This window comes from Saccostrea echinata, unplaced genomic scaffold, assembly GCF_033153115.1.
Source record: "Saccostrea echinata isolate AGI-Se365-2 ecotype Australia unplaced genomic scaffold, CSIRO_AGI_Sech_v1 ptg000043l, whole genome shotgun sequence".
Classification (NCBI taxonomy): domain Eukaryota; kingdom Metazoa; phylum Mollusca; class Bivalvia; order Ostreida; family Ostreidae; genus Saccostrea; species Saccostrea echinata.
This window is the reverse complement of record NW_026889792.1, coordinates 2,284,144-2,308,366: the sequence shown is the minus strand read 5'-3', so window position 1 is coordinate 2,308,366 and position 24,223 is coordinate 2,284,144. Positions and strand designations below refer to the sequence as shown.

At 32.6% G+C, this 24,223-nt stretch overlaps 1 protein-coding gene across 1 annotated transcript; it reads right to left on the bottom strand.

The window, feature by feature from the left end:
* Window positions 1-1,955: 1,955 nt before the first annotated feature.
* On the bottom strand, window positions 1,956-13,424 carry LOC133201278 (tetraspanin-9-like). Its single transcript, XM_061337077.1, has 6 exons — window positions 13,242-13,424; window positions 8,140-8,271; window positions 4,018-4,131; window positions 3,556-3,756; window positions 2,791-2,874; window positions 1,956-2,288 (listed from the first exon to the last, which is right to left on the bottom strand). The coding sequence occupies exons 1-6, from the start codon at window positions 13,305-13,307 to the stop codon at window positions 2,253-2,255; spliced, it is 633 nt and encodes a 210-aa protein (XP_061193061.1). The 5' UTR covers window positions 13,308-13,424; the 3' UTR covers window positions 1,956-2,252.
* Between the last annotated feature and the right edge of the window lie 10,799 nt (window positions 13,425-24,223).

Here is a 24,223-nt window from a genome sequence, read left to right as displayed (position 1 = left end):
TTCTTATTTAAGAAACTCTGTAGTCTGACAAATACATGCATGTCTCGAGATTAACAAATATTTCGTGATAGAGTTTGTAATTCATACAGTTACTTTAAATTGTGTGATAATGTAAAACAAGAAACAAAAACAAACAAACAAAGAATGACTAGGACAAGAACAAAAATAATATCAAAGGAAACAAAGCACCAAAAACTGGACAAATATCCCGCATGGGGCTGAGGTCTTCTAAAATAAGATTGCATTCTTTAAAAGTAACATTACAAAAAGCACAACATATATTGAGAGATGACTTATTTATTAAGTTGCTTATTATTATCAGGCCTAAAAAAAATTGTGTGTTTCAGGTTACCCGACCTAACCTATAAAAATGCGCCGATCCTAACGTTTTTTTTCCATGTCCGTATTATTTATATGTAAAATCCGTTTTTATCAGGATATTTTTTTCTCATTCCTAAGGAACGTCTTTAAAACGCTTTGGCTTACAGTGAACATTAACGAAATTTAAATCAACAAGCAAGCGTTTTTATGACGAGTCCGACAGCATGGAATGGGAAATCTTTTGAATAATATAATTTTCTGTAATTTAAAATTTTAGTGATATAGTTGAAATGGTATTGGTGGGTTACGTACCGATTACGTGTTCGACCCGCGTAGTTTCGTACTGCGTATGTATAAACCAACATGTGTATACAAGCAGACAGGTTAATATGAACTAACGTGTTTACAAACACACAGATGTGTGGCAAACACACTGGTGTACGGAGCTGTCAATAGAGAGCAAAAGGCTTAATAGTTATTTGTGTCAATTAGATTGTTTCTGTCATACAAATAGCACGAATAATGAATAAGTACATATATTAAAAAAAATTTCTATCTTTCTAAAAGATTTTTCTTAAAATCATAGATTTTGATATATGTGTATTAGAATATTTTAGATCACTTTTTTCATAGAAGAAAGCCTGTTTAAATGTTTTGGAAAGAACCCGCAAACGCAGGGACAAGCTGTAGTGTAAACAATAACTAGATAACTAACATTCACACAATTACAGCCTTCTTTGAAGATCGAAAACCTTAACTGGTAAAAATATAATTGCTTCAAAATTACAATAATGAATGGTATAAATAAAGATGATATTGTTCTGAATTCAAATGCATATCTGCCAAAGATCTACTTAGTACGAGTATCCCAAGAAAATAATTGTCTTTTATAAATTTGTTCTTTAATTAACGATTATGCGACTCGAACAACTGATTACCACAACTTCAAACCAGAATCTACAGACTGACAAATTCTTCCTCTGGGTTTGTTACACTTTGCTGCTGAAATTATTAGTTGATATGAAAGAGATTTATCAAATATATATGAATTTTAATTATCGAAATTTTAATTTAACACGTCCAGCCGGGCGTCAATACATGCAAATTGGTTTGCCTGCTGCAAAATTTGTGCGTCTCAGTCGGGCGCACGGTTATTTCAAACACTGATTTAAGAATATGTGATTTGTGTTAAAATGAAAGATTTCCCTTGCAGAAGAAAAATTTAATAACAGAATTTTAAATTATCCATTAACTGTTATCTTTTGGATTCAGAACGAAACCACTCTGGTCGTAAACACAAGGGTCGAACACATATTTGAAACTTAACCACTCATATTTGCTGAAATGAAGAGAAAATGAAAAATTAAAATGATATGAAACTATAAAATTTTGTTGTCTGATGTTTTTCAAACATGTCGGAGTGAAATAAAATACAGAATAATATTCTCATGATTTTCTATCTCTGTTGCAGTGGTCATTTCATTAAAAAAAAATCCAAAAAAAAAATTTCCTACCTACCTATCCTAATTTTTTCATCAGTGTTACCCGAAACACACATTTTTTTAGGCCTCATCTGTGCATTAAGCTAAATTTTAAAACACAGGTCTTTTTAAAAGCTAGACTAATTGTAACACGAAACCTTTACACATTATAATTTGATTTAAAACTGTTTCAATAGGAATTATATACTTAAACCAGAAAACATAATTTATATTCATGAAAATAATAAGATTATAGAATTTACATTGTCTAAATTACTATTTATGCTTTAACAAGGATATATAGAAGCTTAGTACAGGAGTGTTGTATAGGAATATAGTGGCTGAATGGCTTGACAGTAATGTTGAGCTGGAGTTCTTTTTGACACTACTGTCGTCAGTGTAGTATCTTGGCTGTTACATTACACCTCCATAGACTCGGATCCCGTCTGCTTACATAGGACAATGGCAAAAAACAAAGCCCAAAAGCTAGGAAAGACAATGTACACATGTAAGTTATCAAGAAAGAGGAAACAAGATTTCATGACAGAATAAAACTATGAAGGTTTGTTTAATATTTATACATCCATGTTCATATTTTAAAAAGGGGGACGAATTTTCAATTATGTGAACTGTCTCTTTTTGTGCCAGGAGGAGGGCTTCTCCTTATGTGATAAAGTACAAAACGACTCTGGGTTTCTTCATTGCAGTAAAATTGTACAAACATTTTTTTCCGATAATAATCAATTTAAGATGAATAAACGAGTAACACTCTTTTTAAAATTCAGTCGTGATTTTGAAAAAAAAAAGCATATCTTTATAAAAAAAATTTATGTTAACCATTTGAAAATATATGTTTATATATATAGGGGATAGTTTCAGGTATTAGTCTTGTGGAGAATGGCAACATTCAAACATAAAGTGTCAAGAACAAATGTAATATTTTGTTTAATAGTTACTGTAGTGGTAAAAAAACAACCCAGTTTCTTACCTCGATTACCATAACGGTAATTGCGACTCCAATGACCGGTGCTGATGAAGTTTGAACTAACTGTTGAAACCGATCATAGCAGCCCTTTAAAATCAACAAAATGCTCAAAATCAAGTGGAATTGGAGAATATTTCCGAAGGAAACATTATATTACAAAGTACAATTATATCCGTAATCATGATATAGAAACTAAATTAGTTTCTAATATGTAAGCGTTCAAAAATCGGCATTGGTTAGTTTAGTTTTAGTTAAAACCAATGCCGATTTTTGAACGCTTACATACACAAATCTTATCAAATCCTAAGCCATGTGCAAATCTAGAAAAGCAGAGTCGGGAGGTTGTTTTTTTTTAAAGTTAAATTTATAAAATTAAGTAACCCTTCAAAAAAAAAGTGAACTTAGTTACCCGCCTCCTTTATGAACACGAACCCGGAAGAAGTCCTGAAAAATGTCCAACTTCCATGTAGTAGGTTATTCTTGTTAAGACTTTTTTCCCACTTTTTTTTGGCGGGGGAGGGGGGAGCTTGTTAAAAAAATTTCCGAGTCAGATGTTTTTGAAGTCGGTAAGGATCCCCCTTGAAAAACATTCATGGACCCCGGCCCCGATGTTACGCTCAAGAATTTCTATACTTTTCCTAATTTTTTGATAAATTTGTTGAATCTTAATAAATTGTCCTTCCTACACCCTCAATATTTTTCTGACAAATTTGATAGATTCTTTTTAATGATTTCCTTCAAATTTCTTGCTGAAATAATAACACTCACCTGAGTATTGTAGTCTTTGGAAACGCTGGCGTAACAGTCAGCCGGGGCCTGGGATTTGTAGTTTGATTCAGTAACTCCCACACAGCAGGTTCTAGGAATCTGCGCATTTGTTTGTTGGCATTCACCGGAAGTTGTACACCAAGGGGTGAGGTCAAAATCGTTTGTAGTCCCTTGTACTCTATTAACGCCGCAGCAATTAAACTAAAGTAATATATACATTATCAAAATATATACTTGGTTGTTTTTTTTTTACATGAACTGCATCCTGAAGTCTTAAAAATAAATAAAGATGTGTTACAATGTACGATGGCTGGATTTCAAGCTTAGCTGTTGATTTGTCGGAGAGCAAGTCAGCAATTTTGACGTAGTCTAAGAATAACAGTACTACATTACCACTGATTACAGTAATGTCTTACTGTTTAACACGTAATATCAAGAATTACGTATGATGTTATTACGTACCTTTAAAAATGCATAGTTCCATGCATTAGAAATATCGTTGGTAGAACTCAAAGATTCGTCGATATAGTTTTCCTGCAGGGACTTGAGCAAGACCTCCTTAGTTTCATTATTAAACTAGAAGAACAGTATATATGTAATATATATATATAGCTAAATAAGCAATACGTATACTCAATAGGAGAGCAACATGCAGACATTAAGTAACAATCCCTTTAATAAATTTCTTTGTAAAAATAATGAGCATATAATATGTATTTGTAGATAGAATGTTCGCCACTTTTTTATGATTTGCAAAATATTCAGTCTTTTATAATGCAAATTGACATTATTGTAAATAGTAATTTTTTTTGCATATTTATTATTTTATTACATTGTATTTGAAAAAAAGCCATTTAATAACAAGAGGCCCAGGAGCCACTTCGCTCACCTGAACACTGTGGCTAGGAAGAAAGCCAAAATCAGTTTAGTATTGAAAAGCTTTTTCCTGTGTATTCCTATCTAAAATTTCGGTCGTCAATTGCGGCCCCACCCTACCCCCGGGGGTCATGATTTGAACAAATTTAATTCTACACCACCTGACAATGATTCCACATGAGTTTCATCTTTCTTGGCCCATTGGTTCTTGAGAAGAAGATTTTTCAATGATGCCATTAATTTTTCGCTATTTCATAATTATCTCCCCTTGAAGGAGGACATGGCCCTTCATTTGTACAAGCTTGAATCCCCTTCTCCTAATGATACTCTGTGCCAAGTTTGGTTGAAATTGGCCCAATAGTTCTGGAGAAGAAGATGAAAATGTGAAAAGTTTACAACGACAACGGCAACGACAGACAACGGACAAATATGGACCAGAAAAGCTCACTTGAGCCTTCAGCTCATGTGAGCTAAAAAGGAACTCATGTTTATATTGGAAGTCATAATTTCTTCACCCATTTAGGGATGGATACTGTTAAGGATGAAACGGTACGATACCATACCGGTATTTTTGAAACGATACGGTATTTTTAACGATACGGTACTATACCTTGAAGGTTCATTTTAAAACAAATGCGCTTTCACCAATCACCAACCTTTCAATACTATACACTAAAATGAGCTTATAAACTATGTTTATTCTTCAAACTTTTAATAAATGAAAAACAAAACAAATAAACTGAATCTCAAATTAATTTCACTACATATATAAATAACATAATCACAACTCACAGTATACACAACCTCCCGGGTTAATTAAAGATAAAATGTGAAACAAAATATTTAAAGATATTTAATTGACTGATTATTTGAGTAAAATTGAGTACTTTTATGATAACAGACACCTTAAACTGTTCAACATCTCTCACATGTAGAAATAACTCTGTCATGTAAATGAAGTAGTGACATTTCAAGAATTCAGTCAATCACTCTGCATTCTTATGCAGAAAAATAAATATATCGGCCTTCTCCGGGTCGAGGCGCACACGCTCTTGGCTGATAATATTTCCAGCTAAGGAAAGAATTCTCTCAGAGGGAACACTGCTGGCAGGAACACATGACGGACAATGCCGAAATCCACGGAAATTTAGACTTGTGCTCATCATAGAATGAAAGAGGATTAGCACTGAATTTAATTCCTTGAAACTTCTTGAACATTTCAATCTCCTTTTGGGCTTCCATTTCAGGAGTTGGTGGAGCTACATGTCTTGTAATTATAACAGAATCTTCATCCTCACTGAATAATTCCTCAATTGCAGATCTTGGGTGTTTTAAAGAGGGTATGCTTACAGTGCTTTCTTCTGTGACATCTGTCACTATTTCTGTTTCACTGGTGGATTCTGTGTCATTGTTGTTTAAGGACATGGGCTCATCTGGATCATGTTTAATAACTGTGAGGCTGGCTCTCTTTGCTCTGATCATATCAGTAATTTTTCTTGTATTTTGTCCCAAACTTCCTCTTCTTTGGTCATTTTTGATTTGAATCTAGGATCTAAGGCAGCCGCCTCTTCCAAGAAATGGCGCACTTCTTCATCTTGATACCTATTCTTCATGTCGTTCCATATTGCTGTCTTTACCATTTTAATGAATGGGCTATCATCGCGTTGAACAGTGAAACATTTTTGCAGTTTTAACCAGGTTGGAAGTATCTGACCAATAGTGGGCATTTTGTCAGTGGATACTGCTAACGTGCTTGTGTAAAGAATTTTCATACATTCTACAAATTCTTCACTTTTCTTCAAATCTTCATCTGTTACTTTGTCCTTGTCAACACGCTTCTTCAACCGCTGATCTCTGGTTGCTGCACTGAGTCCAGGATAAATTTCAGCAAATCTTTCAACCATCAGATACATAGAGTTCCATCTGGTCTTAACATCAAGAATGACATGTTTTGGAAGTTCTAAGGAAGCTAACTTTTCCTTCAAAACAACTCCAGCCATGTGGACACGCTTAAACCAAAGGACTACTGATCTTATGCGAGCAAGCCATTTAGTAAATGCTGTCTCTTTGTATAACTTTCCAGCAGAAACATTCATGCTGTGGGCAAAGCAAGGGACCCGTAAGACATTCAACACATTTGCACCTACTGCCATGTTAGCAGCATCGTCCACAGCAATGGCAACTACTTTTTCTTTGATACCGAATGAGGTTAGACATTCTCTTATTTCCAATGATATTGCCTCTCCAGTCTGGGACTCATACACTGCTTTCGTTTGTAGAACTTTGTTTCTAGAGCCCAGTCTTTAATGAAGTGAGCTGTTACTGTAAGATAGTGGTCCCCACCCAAACTTGTCCAATGATCTGCTGTAATTGCAACAGCTTCTACTGAAGCCAACTCTATTTGTAGTTTTTGCATTTTCACATTGTACCAGTTTGGAACATAAATAGAAGATATTGTTTCCTTGTTGGGTGGAATGAACTCTGGATTTAATTCCTTTAAAACTTCTCTGAATGAATTACTGCTTATTATACTAAAAGGCTGCATTTCTTTTACAACAAATCTGGTAACTGCCCTACTAATACTTTCATGCTGCTCCTTCGACATCTTTTTCTTTTTTAAACTAGAAGACAAGGTAAGTTGGTTAAATGGCGTAGGCTGTTTGATAATTTGAGGACCTGGATTCATTTGACATGAGGAAGTGGACTTCTGTAGGCTGGGAAGTGGTGGTGTTATAACTGATACAGCTGCTGTTGAATCAGAAATATTGCACAAATTCATCTAAATGATTTGATTTTATACTCCATTAAAATGATTATCAGCACATGTAATGTTTTCCCCACTTTTTTTAAACATCAAAACAATTCAGTAATTTCAGTTTGATGTTATAACTTTTATCAAAATAATTTATGTTTTCATTTTCAATGCTTATTTATTCAGAAAATGATTTATTCAATTATTCAATTAAATAAATTAAATATCATCAAACTAATTCTAATAATTTTTTTTCTTAAACTCATTTTCACTTTTATGAATGTACAGATGGAGAGAAAAAAATCATTGTCAAGATTTCCAAGAAAAACTTTTATTTATTAAGTGCATTTAAGTGTGCACTGTGCATCTTCTAATATACCTAATGGTTAAAAAAATATATCTACCTTTTTTGTCTGAAGCATTAGAGGAAGTCGAACCTTCGCTTTCTACATGTAGATCTACTTTCTGTTTCTTCACGTTAAAAATTGTACATGGGTTAATATCTATTCTGTGTATGATTCGTAGATGTTTAATTAAGTTGCTCGTAATCCCCCCTTTCCCCTGGCAAAATAATTGACAATGATTACAAACACCGCCGTCTGATTTTCTGCTATAATGGGACCAGACAGCTGATCGCTTCGTCCGGTTGCCTGGGCCCATTTTCTTTGGTAGCACTAAACGACGAAATATCATTTTGCCTTTTTAATTTACATTTATTATCATTTTTTTTAATGAAATTAAAACACGATTAATGTACATGTATTTTATTTTTTTTCTATAAATATACGTATTGATTTGCCTCGAATATCGGTAGCAATACTAAGCATCCATTTCGTTAATTAGCCTATCCTTTCAATGCGCGGGAAATTCGATTTAAGTGAGTCTGAAATCATTTTTTTAAAATCATTTTGAATGTATTAAATGTTTCAAAGATTAAGAAATACCGTTATTAGTACCGGTATTAAATGAAAAAAATTCCCCAGGTCGTTTCCTGCCAATTCCACCTTGTTTAGCGCGGGCAATACCTCGTCGGCTATGACATTGACATTCGCTACTATCCCCGCTACCAGTAAACCAGCACCAAGTAACTGCAATGGAAAAGATGTATATTCCTATGCGTGAAACATATAATTTACTGTGTTGTAGATACTAAAATTGTTGAGAATACAATGTTTTTGTTAATTAATTTCATTATGAAATGAAAAGCTATGGGACCATATAAAATTGTACAATGTTGCATTAATGCAATTGAGCTTCACAATTGTACCCCAAGAATAATCATGCATTGGATTTGCATAATTAATTGGTCACATGGTAAAATAATACATTTAATAGACGAGATACAAAGAATAGGGGGGCCATGGGCAACAAAGATTACCTGAGTGACTATGGCCCTGTTTGTTCGTCATCAGCAGATTTTTTTTTTAATTCCCCCGTTTAAGGTCAGATGACACGTTCCTCAAAAATATATAACTTTTCCCAAGAATTTATGATTGAAATATTGATATTTTAAGCAGTTTCCTCACAAAAAATTAGGAAACATAATTACCTGGAATTTGTGCAATATTCAGGACGATGGTATTTCCTATATAATCCTATACTGGAAATCACTTCAACTGCTAATATCACGATTTTTAGTTTATATATTTTTCAGAAATGAAAAAAAATAGTTTAGAAATCAAATGATAATGATAAATATTAGTCTTAGTAATTTACAAAGGAATGCAAAAAACAAGTATTTGAGAAACGTTTCGTCAGACCTTAATTTCATAAAATGTCGACCAAAACCTAGCCCAATATCAATATGACTAACATGGCTCTGCTGTTTTCAACAAGATTTTTTCCTGAGCACATGTATTGAAAAGGTTTCTTTTTACATACTTCCTTGTAAAACTCTGATACCTTATTGAAGCCTAAACCTATTCCTATGTTCCTAATCAAATTTGAATTTAAACTACGCTGAAGATGCTTGATTATCAGTAAGACTAAAAATGGCTATTTATTAAAGAAAGATTGTTAGAGATTATTTCTGTATATTCCTTTGTAAACCTTACAAACTAAATGACGCTTAAACATATAATTTTGGCTTTTCAAACTCTAATTTTGGCTTTTCCAACTTTATACTCGGTTTTTCCAACTCTGTGCGATTATATTTATATACTTTGTAGCTGGACTCATGTTGCTGCTTTAAACATGTAATTACAATGGAAAGAAACGATTCAATAATGAAATTATAATGAAAGAAGGAATTATTTCATTTTATTTTCATACACCGGAATAATGACGTCCTTTTTTTATAACCTGATTCTGGAGCTTTAGAATAATCACGGCAGCTAATACTATATAGCAATAAATTTATTTAACTAGTTATTTTATTTTCCCTTTTCCCTAAATGAGGACTAGTTCGATTAATACCTCAACAATTGATGCTAAATTAACAAAGTATACGCTACAATTCAGTCTTTATAAACATACTGATTTCTTTAAATTATTAGAGTATTGTATTCTTAAGTACATGTAGTTTCTTTTTTGTATTTTGATCTTGTATGCATTCAGTCAAGTAATCTGTTCAAAGCCAAAGCTTCTCAGTATTATCCATTTTATTCATTTGTTGTACTCACTTAAAACAAATTTATTGAAAGCCACGAAACGATCTTCAATAATCTAAGTAACATGATTATTGATACTCTCTTCATGTGATAATACGAGATTTCAATGGTCAGGGAGATATTATCATGCCATTGTTTTATCGAGCCGGAGGTTTGAAGTTTTAACAGACAAACAGAAGGACAAAACATTATGCCTCTGATCTTCGATATTCAGGGACATAAATATCAAGGAAATATTTTTTCTATACTCTAGGAGGATGATCAAAAAGTTCGCGAACTAATTGAATTACTTCCTTAAAAGAAATAAAATGAGGTTTCAGTGTGCATTATTTTTTAAAGTAGTCCTCTCCGGTTTTAATGCACATCTGCCATTGTTCTGACCATGCGCGAATCACGTGCTCCAGGCGGTCAGTGGCGTATATTCTTATCTGCTAATGTGTAAGCTGGTGAGAAGTCACAGATATATTTTGAGGCGCAAAGTATGGGTAGGCAAGGAGAAGGTTGCCACACCCCTCTCGATAGGGATTGGAGGAGGGGGGAGGGGTCGGTGGGAGCTTTTCGCGAAGACATCTACGATTGTAATCTACAATTTGACAAGTGAAAATAATATTGCAAACATTTTTACAGTTTATATCATGATATGAAGACTACTCAACAAAATGAGAAGTTTTAACTTATTTTTACTCTACTTAGAAAATATGGAAACTTCCTTACTGAATAATCTGAATACGATCAATACATTTAATTTCCTAATAACCCCCCCCCCCCAAAAAAAAAAAACCAGTAATATTAATTTCATTTCCTGCACTAATCATGACCTCCTGTTGCTGTCGATGGTTTTGAAATTGTCTGATACAGACTTAATTTAATTAAAAAAACTTGAGTTTCGGATTTAAAAAATTCCAGCTATAGGAAGTTTTGTCATTAAATATATAGTAAAACTGTCAACTTTGGATAGGTATAAAAGTACGGATTGCTAAGAAAGCTATTTTGGCATTTGCAACAAAATAAAACTAATAGATAAGAATAATTATCATCTTTTCTTCTCTTTTTTCCAACCAATTTTTTTATCCCTAAGAAAATGATGTGTAGGCTACAGCCTTTTTGCCTATATGGAATATACGCCACTGACGGTCACGTGACATACTCCGTAGCGTTCTGTTCACAGAAGCTAAAAGATTTTTCCGAGTCTTATATTTCTTACCATGCAAGTTATTTTTTATAACAAGAACAGTCCATCTATCAGAAATGGACAAATCTCGGCAATAGGATGGGTGGATGCGGATATCCCTTCCAAGAATTAGCATGGTGACCATCACAACCCGAGTCCTCTGTCTCGGGAGCGTCGTTTATCCAATGTGGATAAAGCATGGACGCATTTTTTTTTTATCAAAGCTCATATGTTTAAAGTCTTAAGTAAACGATATTTTAGGGATTTAATAATTATATTATTGTTAAGATTTTCAACAATTTTTCTAATTGTAATTTGACAATCTTTCATAACAATTTGCTCAACCAAGCACACATCTTTTCCCCGGTTTGCTTTCGCCGGGCAACAGAACAAACATCGTTTTAACCATCTCCCAGCCTTCACTAAAACAATCAATACAATTATTAATTGAACTTCTTGTTAAGTCTTTTGTCTTCGTAAACCTTGTACAAATTATCATATTATGCTGCAAAGGAATTTCCAAGATACACGTTAAACTTTACAGCCGTCCGTTGCTCGAGTACGACTGAGTCTACCATTTTTTTGGTCACAAGTCACCTACATATTGACGTCATTTTCACATTGTGATGTCACAAACACGGAACAAAACATTATATAACATGTTATTTATAGAACATGTGTATGACTATATGTGTGCCACAGAAGATGGGTGAACAAGGCGGACGAAGTGCCTATAGTTCGACAAATATGAAGTGAAAAATAAATTTTCAATTTTATCAAAATTTTCTTTGATATTTCATCTAACATTAAAGTATATTTTATGTAAAATCTCTACAATTTACAAAAATCTCACAAAGACTGAAATTATTTGCCTATGAAATAGCATGCACACACTAAAGAGGACAAAAATGACCATTTTCTCATACTCTAACAAAAATTTTTCGATATGAGTGGGTCTTGGATCCATTTTCTTGAAAGTTAATCCTAAAAAGTTTGCATAAAAATATTTTTTTGGTTAACAAAAACATGGAGCCAAGACCCACTAAACCTTAAAAGTACACTTTTATGACAAAGTATTCGCACCTTTTCGAGAAATACTTGAAGTCTATTAAGCCAAAGGTCATATCACAAACATGATTTAAATGCCACTGTTCATCGGGAGCTGCGTGGCGTAGTGATTAGCGTGTTAGTCAAAAAGATTAAAAAAAAAAAGCGTGTTAGTCTCAAAGCAATATGATACTCCGGATTTATATCGAATCCCACGAATACCATTTCATTTTTTAATAAACACATATACATATGTGAGCCTATTAATATGCAGTATAGTTTTCATGAAACAAGTGTCCGCGAGAAGGATTTAATTATTCTAATTTGCACAAATCTTTAGCCCATTCTAAATGGGGACAACGATCAAATGCTGCTAAGAAAAAAAAGTGTAGAACATACCATCAGGGACTGATTTGACATTTTTTAAGTACTAGTACTTTGTTTAACAAATCATCTTTCAATTGAAACCCATCTGTAGCGAATCGCGTGAGGGCTGGTTGTTGGAATAGACTATTACGAATTCGAGACTTAATATTGGATGTACAAGAGGAAGAATAAAGTTATATTAGTTCTACCATATTAGAGCTGCTTAATAGTTAGTCATCTTGTAAAATGGATTTGTGTAGCAGTAAACACGCTTGTAATTTGTGTGCGGTGTCTGTGAGTGATGGATGTATTCATACATACTGCGCATATCTACACACCTTTGTTTTTACATTAGGGGCGTATGCACATTATCTTCTTCCTCTCAAAAAATATTTACAAATACATGCACAACAAAAAAATGTATTTAATTAAGAAATAAGGTATCATTTTTAAACATCTATCGGGCTATAAATACGGGTTGGTCACGAGATCAAATTCCATAAAGCACGAAGGGCTTTATGGTAATTTTGATCTCGTACCAACCCGTATTTATAGCCCTATAGATGTTTAAAAATGATACCTTATTACTTATATTTACATTTTTCACTTATTCATATTTTATATTTGCCTGATTATAATCTTTAGCGCGTGAAACGTTTTATTTTTCAAACCTAACGGCACGTGTTTGATCCTCTGATTGCGCGTCGACCCTTTATGACGTCACTGAAAAATTACGTCGAACATTTATGACGAGAGGAACTCGTGTTTATATGGATATAGATACGTATTGCTTTCAGTAGTGTTATATAAAAGAAAACATTTGCAAATGTAAATATTGAAAGATGAAAATTATTGATGTACTTACAAAGAACAAAATGTTGATGCCGATTAAGAGAGCTTTTCCAAATCGTCCACAGCAGTCCATCGCCATCTTTCCTTCGATTTAGCTGTCAGAAAGTAAAACAGATCCTTCTTTTTTGATTAATTACGTATTTGTTGATAGTCAAATTTATCGTTACTAACTCCAAGATAAAGTTCTCCCAACTTTCTTATAAACAATGCTTATTCCTCAAGAAATAAAGAAAAACCCTATTCTCAGTTGTATAAATAGCAAATTCATGGTACACTTGTAAGTCACCCGATCCTTACACTTATCATCTTTTAATAAAAGAAATTTATCATCATACTGTGTCTGTTATCAGAAGGCCATGGAATTCCTTCCTTCCGTACGGATTGATAAAATACTGTTAGAATCAAAGTACTGAAAGTACTGGGAAGCGCTAAGCAATGTTTGAAATTCATCAGAATTATTTTGAATTTAAATTGCCTGTTGTATTGGAAGAAGTATTATGTTGACAGTGCAACCGCGCTGGGGCGAGCACAGTTCTTCGATAAATATTCACTTAATTTAAATTAAAACTTATATCCGCCTTTTCAAACCAGACGGGGAAACATTTGAAGGTTCGAGATTCTCCGTTTCTTTAATATATATATATATATATATATATATATATATATATATATATATATATATATATATATATATATATATATATATATATATATATATATATTAATATATATATATATATATATATATATATATATATATTAAATAACAGATATTTAGTCCAAACAGTAATGTATTTCTCAAACCTAAAAAAAAAAAAAAAGAAACGAAAAAAAAGAACATGTAAAAATATTTTCGTTCTCCATCGCTTTATAGTAGTCTATAAGAGGTAGGTTTGCGTATAAATCGCAATTCATTGGAGGTGGGGGGGGGGGGGTCGACGAGTTTTCCAACCAAATTTAGACTATGAATGTAGCTATACATTTGATGGAAAATGTATATTTTTAAATAATTTTGAACACTTGAAAATGTCGCTGATATTCCTCTCATTAATGTGCAACACTGATAGCTAAAATGTTCTGGTGATAATCTTTAATAATTCATTCCGTGTTCACGGGTGTTTCAAATTGAAGATGCCTGTTTGTGATTGTGAATTAAATTTAGAAAGTGCTCCAAAAAAATAAAAATGTTATTTTTTATTGCGTCGATAAAATATTTCCTTATTGATAACATATTTTATTAAAGTTATGAATTAAAGATCTAAAAACTATCGAATACTAGTATTCTCACTTAATTGTTTTTTAGTATATCTCTTTTTTTTCATATTCATGAGCGATTTTTAAATTTACGAATCTATAGAAAGGATTTTACAAAAAATACATTAATGGAGTGTGTAAGATATTTACACAGTCGGTACGAGCGTCCGGTATTTATTAATGATAAATAAAACTTAGACTATATATTTCATTTTGTTTTGAATATGCTACAGCTGTGCATTATACATTTTTTACACTTCACATTCATCGCGCTGTGCAGCATATCGGCATCATCATGTGAAAAAAAATCTATTAAATGAGCACCCGTACAGTTTACGTCATTTTGTCAGAGATAATTGGTAAATATACATTTTGATTATAAGGATATTATATTTGTCTTCTTCGTCTGATGATAACACATTCAAAGCTATCCTTTACATCTGATTTTCATAAACATGTACATGATTTATAATGTATTTGCATCAAAAAAATTAGTCTTTTCTGTTGATCTACAATATATGTATGTGATTTGTAAATTTTACTTTTTTAAAATAAATTTTTTATACTTTTCTTCTTCGGAATAAAAATATGTCATTTAAACCCCAAAAGTAATTTTTGGACTCTTGTTGAAATACTTAAAATGCTTCAGTATTTTTTTTTACGGAATTTAATACTTTACACCAATCTTTACTTGTTTATGTATGAAATTAACTACCACGCAAAACATGTTGAGAGGGAAAAAATATCCACAGCACTGGTGTGTTAAAAAGGAATACTAGTACTGAAAATAATTGACCCGTAATTTTTCTGCTAATTCCATGATAAATAATTCAACAGCCCAAGAAAGAAAAGACATTATATTAATCTCAAGTATGAATAAATCTTTATGAAGGTATGCAACATTGTTTTATTCTGTTTTTACTTAGTCCTAATTAAGTCGCTTAGCAGACAAATCAGCAACACACGCACACCTTTACCTATAAACTATTTCTTCCTAAGTTCCTAACACAAGTATGCTTAACATTTCATCAGCGCTATTCCTGTCCATTTCTAATAACGTTTAATTAAGGTTTTAGCATTTTCCGCCAGATCTTGCGCACTGCACACACAATTTTAAAGCACAATATTTGTCATCAATATTTCCGAGAAATCAGTTTTCCTATCTAAATGAATTCGTTGAAAACACAGTCTCCACGTTCCCTACGTGTACGTACAGCCGCGAACTGCCTTTCTTTGCGAATTATTAACATCATATTTTTTTTACCCATATTACAAGTATAGAGTACAACACAAGTAAAGACAGTTCATGAATGCATTCCAGTCTGTTACTAATTGACACTGAGATGCGAAAATCAACTTCATTGATAGCTCTCTGCATGGTGCAAGGGTGATAATAGGAAGACTTGTTTTTAGTTACATTGTCTGAAATAAGGGTCTAGAAGAAGAAAAATTAGTTAATATGGATATAAATTATATAGAGCGTACATATGTAGGTACATTGTTAATCAATTTTATGCGAAATTTTTTACTAAATAACTTAATTCCAGTTTGAGTTTTAAATACTTATTAAAATCCCATCTGAGTTTTAAAAATATGTACTTATTCAATCACTACATTATATGTACATGACATAAAATTAACCGTTTTTAGGGTATCTGCGCCATAGATGCAGCAATTGTTAGTTACCTGGTACACAAGTGGTATGTGCCGACACGATTTTAAATGAACTACAATGTATAGAGATAAGAACCGCCCCTATCTACTAACAGTGGATTTTCGTACAATGTACATGCATACTCTTTACCTTACTAATTGACTCCTATTATTAGAACTGCACGTAACGCAGTATTACACTAAAATAGCCGAAAGAGCGTCGGGGATTTCCAGTTGCATATTTTTAGAAAACCCAGTGGAGTTATCTAACTTGCTTAGTGGCGCTGGATCGCGAACGGAAGTAGATTTAAGATGACAGAAAGCGCTTTGCGCTGCGCTTAGCGCTTAAAAAGGATTTTGTATGTATAATGATAATCTATGAGAAACACAAGAGGATGATAAATCCTGTTACTAAGTGATATTTATCTCCCAGCATTATCATATAGGAACTTCCTGTTACTTTACGCGGATCCAGGAATTTTTCAAAAAGGTGGAAAAGGGTGGAGGTGGGGTGGGGGGTTCCACATCCACTTAAAAAGTATCCTAGTCTGAAATTTTTGGATAGGCCTAAGCAAGAAACTAAAACCGAAACAACTTCTCTAAAATCGAAAAAAAAAATCTTGGTGGGGGTGGGGGTGAGCTGCTTTAAATTACTCTCCTTAACTAAAGGGGAGGGGAGTGTTCAATGTCATATTTTACGACCTTTTTTTTATTGATCTATAGATCTAGAGCTCATAACTGTGTGTTTTTCCTCGCAAGAAGAAAAGAAGGGGGGTACCTAGCTTACCCCTCTGGACCACCTTTGGTGACCTAAAATTTATGATTTTTTTTTTTAGAAAAAAAATTATATATTCCCTTCTTGTATTTCTGAAGTCTTCATTTCAGAAAAATAAGAACTGTTAAAAATTTGCATCCCATGACGTCATTTTTCGAGAGTATAAAACGAGGGGAAATGATTTTGTGATTGTGGACAATTAACGATTCATTTTTGACAGGATTTTATAGAGGTATGTATCAATAAGCTTTGTTTTCAATGTAGAACTACATATTTAAGCTCCTTATTCTTTCAGAACACTTGTATCATGATACATGAGGTGAAATATAACATATGTATGATGATACACATTTCGAATTTCCTCATTCATATTTAGGAATGGAATTCAAGGCACAAACCTTAACTAGGCCTATATCTACACTAAAAGTTTTTATTATGTAATCATTTACAGGCCTTGTATTTGAAATTTTGACAAAGTCTTTAGTTGCAACTTATTTTTGTTATCACCTGTATTTAAGCTTTGTCGGTTAAAGAGTTATCACATCATCATCATCATTTATTTGGTATCATATGTCATCATACATAAAACAAATACACATAAATGTACATAATCATTGGAAAGACAATATTTGGGAATCCATAAATTTTAAATAGATTTATAAATAAATATTCAGGAAACCATATTTTTAGATAGTGACTAGTTGATACCAGGATAACCCATTAAAGCTGGAGAGCTTATTTCCAATTGGGTCCTACCCTAAATAAGATATAAATACAATGTTTCATCATTAAAGCAATATAACAATTTTTGGCACTATTATTTTAGCACTGCGCTGCTTACACGTTAAATTTAATTTAAGTATGACAACATATAGGATCAATAAAATAATAAAATATGTTTTATAAGTTAATGCTGAAACATATCACTTCCATGTTCTAAAATGCCATTTTGTAAGATAAAACTCTTAACTTGTTTCTTAAAAGTACTCTTTCCTTTAGTACATTTAATAGAAGCTGGTAAAAAATTCCAGTCCATGTTAATCTGTTATATTGGAATCTGTTATTGTGGGATACATGCCGACTATAAATAAAATTTACTTGACTTGTCTTGATCTTACATAATTAATAGGAATTCATATAAGATGAAGCTCAAACAGACTCCTTTCATCAAGATTATCTTAGTAATTTAAAATCTTAATTCAAAGAAACTGTTATACTTCCAGAAAAAAAGCCCATATCAGCTTTATATCTAGACATTTGTGATTTTTTTCATATTGATAGCTGCATTAGAAATATTATTTAGAAATGTTTTTGATAGGTGGAGGTTATAATAAACATTTAAAAGTAAATACTTTTGACCTTTGAGTGTATATTCATTATTGACCAATAAGGATGAGTTTAGATGCATAAAAAAAGCTGATCAACTTGAAATGTAAATATTTTAACATAAATGTGTATCATGATACATTTTGATATGTATTAACTTTTTATTGTCATCTCAGACGTTACTAAAATCGCACAAAATTTGAAATCTTGTACCTCATAATTATGCATATTCATGTCAGCTTTAATATAAATCGAAGCTAGTACAGTCGTTTGACCTGTTCCGAATAAGGAACGATTCGGCAGTGCTATAAATATATGATGGCATTATTTCAAAATTGAAGATGTTTGTCAAAGTATTTCTATGACTTGTGAAATTAAATGTTGTTTCATAAAAGTTCAGCTTTTCAAAAAAACTTTTATTTTAGCAAGTTAGCATGGGTACTCATTTTACAAGTTAAGAATAAGCCAATGAGTTCCAAATACATTAGCGGTTCCCATGCAATTCGATCCTAAATTAAAAATATAGTGTTTATAAGGTGCAGTGTTCGTTCGAAATTAGCGTCGGTCCATCGGTCCTACGCCGACGTACAATCAGACGTACTTTATAAAGATTTAAAATAATTTTAATAAAATGAAACAGACAAAAACTTCTTAAAAGGAAGAACTGGCCCAATATTGATGATAATTCTGAAAGTGCCTTCTCCAACCCCCAACCCCGAAAGGAAATAGATTTTAGGTTCTTCAGGGGTTGAGGAAGTTGATATGGGTTTTTTTTTTTTGGTTTTTTTTTTTTTCGGTTAAAAATATTTCTGAGTCTGACATCTGTTGTTGTGAAACTCCCACCTCCCGGAAAACAAATTTCCGGATCCGCGCCTCTCGACATTCATGCAATAGTGATGCATGTGAAAAAAAAAAAGAATTCTGCATGTCTATCATAACAATTCACAATTTCTTATAATTTTAGCTGTCTTTCGGCATTTCTGATATTTTATGTAGTTGAAACTAATGCATGCCACCACTTATTTCAAAAATGTTTTCCACATGCATGTACATGTAAAGACTGTACTTTACATTTGTTGTTTGAGCTACAAACAATAAATATATTTACATAAATTTTGTTCCCTTTCCATTATTCTGATGAGAAAAAAATGATGTCTCAAACATGTACAATGCCTTCAAATTGTACGGTAATGAAATTAAAAAAAATGGACGGAAACGTTTATAATGCTTATACATTCTATAGTTATTGATTGCTTTATAGTCAGGCAAGCTTTTTGAAAAGCTTTTTGAAAAGCTATTACTTGTGTGTTCAAAGAATATGCGCGTTCTTTTTAAAAAATGTCTATGAAGTTATGTATACATACAAATTCAATATACGACGTATTAAAATCGTTTATTTGTCCAGTTCAGATTTGCCATTCTTCCAGGTATCGATAAAACTTACGTTATCATGATTATGTCTAAAACTGTTTAAACAAGCGAATATTTTCTACGAGGTTACTTGCCAAATATTAATGTGTAATTTATCTGTATACATATAATGTCTTATTTAGCAGTTAGTGAATTTCAGAGTGTGACAATTACTAATTTATAGCTAATTCTAATTAGGTAATAAGAGTCACTTTATGTAATTTAGAAATCACAGTAATATAACGAGATGGGCGACGAATTGTATTCCGCAGATTGGAGAAAATAGTTTCCGTTCTTTTATACTGTAGAATATTAATATAGAGTTGCCGATCTTGTTGGGATAATTAGAAACACTTTAAAAACTTATTCAAATTTTTAAAAAACCCATCATAAAATGTTTCTTTTAATTCAAAATGGTTTCGTTTTCAAACAAAATCAATAATCATTTAAAGATACAAAAGAAAAAATGTCTAAATTTTTGCTCTTTTAAGCGTCCTGATTTTCGACCCCTCTCTAGCGCCATTTTGAACGCAGAAATCAACAAACAAAAACTGATGTGCACAACTACAGTGTTTCTTCTTTTCAATTTCAATAATGTTCGTGCTCCAGCTATTATGGTCTCGGTCTTTTGTCTGGAAACCAAAGCCCCTAATATTTCAATCAAAGGGAAATAACTCGTGAGCGGAAAGAAATTATTGAAATGTATTACAGTATTTTAAAAGCGTTTTGTAAAGTCTAACTGCTCTGAAAATTTGAACAAAATCCGTTTAGAAATGAGGAAAATCGGGAGTTTCAAAGTTAGCGTCTAGGAAAAAAAGAATAACTAAATGAGATTTCGTTGCGAGCAACGAGTAGGTCTTCCGTCCGATTTTTCGATGAGATGTGATTTTGATTAAGTCTTCGTTCAAAGATAATGATATAAAGATTTCCCTCCTTAGATTTCATTCTGTTGATTTATATAACATAATCTTGAAGATCTTTCGTTCAATACTGCTTTTTCAAAATAATGAAAAAGATTTAGCATTCTGGCCACTTATGGCCCCTAATTACGCAATAGAGAATCAAAATTTCACAACATATTGTTGCATATTGTTACGTTAAGCATTTTTGCTTCAGTAATTTATAACAAATTCTTGATCATTGAAGAGTTACATTTAGTCTTTTGGCCCCACTGAGTCCCTAATTTGAAGGGTCAGCCCCTTTTTCTTGGTATCAAATGAAAAGACTTGTGATTTTAAACATTTTTTGCTCAACAACTATTCAGAAGTTTCTTCTCGTTTTCGAGATATGTAGAATAGAAATATTTAGGGGCCAACCCTTCAAGTCCTTAATAGGTCCGTTTTGCAAAAATTTAAAGAACGCATATTGTTCAGAACATTATTCTGAACATTTTTTGTTCAATATTGCTTATTAAAATATCTCCCCTTGTTGAGATATAAAGCGTCAAAGATTTAGCATTCTGGCCCCTTTTGGTCCCTTATTACGCACCATATGATCTTCATTTTATAATATGTAGTGGCAAATCGTTAAGATTAGCATTTTGCTTCAGTAATTGATAACAAAATATTGATAGTTAAAGAGTTATAGATGAAAGACTTTTGGCCCCTCTGAGCCCCTAATTTGAGGGGTCAGCCCCTTTTTCTTGATATGAAATGAAAGGTCTTGTGATTTTGAAGACTTTTTGTTCAACACCTATTCAAAAATTTCTTTTTGTTGTGGAAATATGCCGAATGGAAATATTTATGGGCCACCCCTCCAAGTCCTTAAAGGGCCGTTTAACAAAAATTGAAGGGGTGCATATTTTTTAGAACAATATTCTGACCATGTTTTGTTCAGTATTGCTTATCAACACTGTCCAAAATTTTGTGAGACATATTTTGAGCCCTACTGAGCTTTGGCGCCTTTTGCGCTAGAGAGCTTTGGACACCCATCTGCAAATCTTCAAACCTTCCCCTACCCTCACTAAAAATCTTGACACAATATCTTAAGTCGTTTCGGAGGAGTTTCCAGGACAAGCCGACCCTCTGAAAATCAGAAAATCCCAAATATCTCAAGATGGAAGTCAACGAAAAAAATTTCCAATAAGGTTCAGATCAATACCTATCAGATATGAAAATTTCATGAAAATCGGCTAAGCCGTTACCGAGAACTCGCGTGCACAAAATCGGTAAGAATAATAATAATAGGGAAAAAGAAACCGAAAGAAAACAATAAGGTCTTCCGTTGGAGACGAATAATCTTAATCATCAGAATCAGTAGAATGTCTTCCGTTGGAACGGAAGACCTTAACAAGGGCATTCCTAATATTTAATCACTGTACTGAATGATGTTTTGAGGATATTCCCTAAAAGATTGACAACAGAAATAGACAATTCTTAATAAAGGGTGAAGTGTTATCAGGATTTTAACAAGATAAGGATACACAAGTACATTCTTTTTTATGCTTATATCAGCTTTCATAAATACATGTTACAGAACGGTATGCTTTTCTTTAACATAAACTACGGAAGCCCATAAGTGCACTTCCTTTATATATTTCGAGGTTCTGTTTTTACATTTCGCATTTCCTTTATATAGAGAGGTTTGCTTTTAAATATATACAGGTTGGCACTAATAGGCTTCCGTAATAAATAGATGTAGCATTGGACAAAGAAGATGACGAATTTTAATATCTTCTTTGTTAACTAACTATAGAATAAGTCAAGATAAACAGCCATTGATAAATTGAATGTCAATGTTAAGTTTATGTAACAGGCCTAGTAGGAATGCATCAGTAATTGTATCATATCTGATGAGAAAGTGAATGCGTCAATTGATTGTACCAATCACCAAAGAATACATCGTAGAGGAGAGAGTTTTGAGCAAAGGAATGTGAACGTCACTGATGATACGAAGCTGAAAAAGCTAATGAATATGAGTGTACCAAATATATTGATTAAAAGGAATATGACAGTGACTGTACCAAACATTAAATAAAATGACATAGGTATTCATCAAGAGTCGGTCAACATGGATAACATACGATTAGCATAAACATTTACATCAGTCTACAAAAAAATATTTTGTCAATACTTTTTTTAGCCACATGTAATCAGTTCTCATCAGATTGTCAAGATTTATCTAGGAAACTATTCCCCATTCATCACCAATTCACATGGATATCATGTGATATATATGGAGACCTATATGTACTTCCAAATTAGTTGACATCTTTTTCATAGTTTGGATTGTCTAATGAGAGCACCTTGCATGAAAGAGTGAAACAATAAAAATATGGTGATCAAATTCGATAATAATTATTTACACATGAACCTATATATGATGAATGTTTGGAACTCTACCTCACTCAACCTACAGGATGTTTGGTACAATCAATGGCCTCAGTGAATAATTTAATGTTTGGCATAAACCTTCACTATCAGTGCCTTGAGAAGAAACACTGATCCATCTTCAGTTACTATATATATATCCCTCGTCATTGATACGAACAGCACAGGGACCCTATTATACAGCTATAATGCTTAAATTTTCAAATGCCTATCTTTTTTGCAATTGTTGATTTGTGACATTGTCGTAGTAAAACATTATGTGAATAAATTAAATACTAACACTGAAATTTCAGTATTAAAAAAGTTGAAGATAACGAACAGTGATCGATCTAAAAAAAAAAAAAAAAAAAAGCACCTACAAACAATACAAATGTATGAACAGGGCATAAAAGACGGGGAGCTGGAAATTCCAGTTTTGGGATCGGGTGCCTAAGAAGAGTTAACATCCCCTGTCGACCTGACACACCCGCCGTGAGCCCTATGTATTGCATGAGCAGATGGACAAAATAATTCGTAGTCATATTCAGTATAACCAGAAGTTTCTGATGAGACTGTAGCTCTACTGGTTGTACTTATAAAGGAAGATAGAAGTAGCACTTGGACTTGAAACTTTGCAGCAGCAATAGATAGAATAATGATCCCTGATTTAGTCTGTTTTTGTGGCAAGATTTATTGCAATCAGAGTAAAACTGTAGGTGGAGTAGCCTTTCAAAATAATTTTACAGAAATTTCAATATAAGTAAGTATGGCAACATCATTCAACAAAATCAAAAAGCAATAATGACAATTATGTATCTCATTGTAGTCTACTTGTATGCCAAGTGATACTGAAATCAAACAAAACATGCAGGAGGAGTAGCGTTTTGAAAGTATTTTAAAGAATTTCTATTTTTAGTAACCATGGCAACACCGTTCATCAAAATCGAATAATGGATACACAGAATTATGTATCTTAATGTAGTCTACTTGTGTGTCAAGTTATACTAAAATCAGACCAAAACAGTAGGAGGAGTAGCATTTTGAAAGTGTTTCAAGGAAATTTCTATTTTTAGTGACCATGGCAGCACCGTTTATCGAAATCAAAAACGGATATACAGAATTATGTATCTTTGTGTTGTCTATTTGTGTGCCAAGTTATACTGAAATGAGATCAAAACTGTAGAGGAGTAGCATTTTGAAAGTATTTCAAGAAAATTTCTATTTTTAGTAACCATGGCCACACCGTTCATCGAAATCAAAAACGGATAC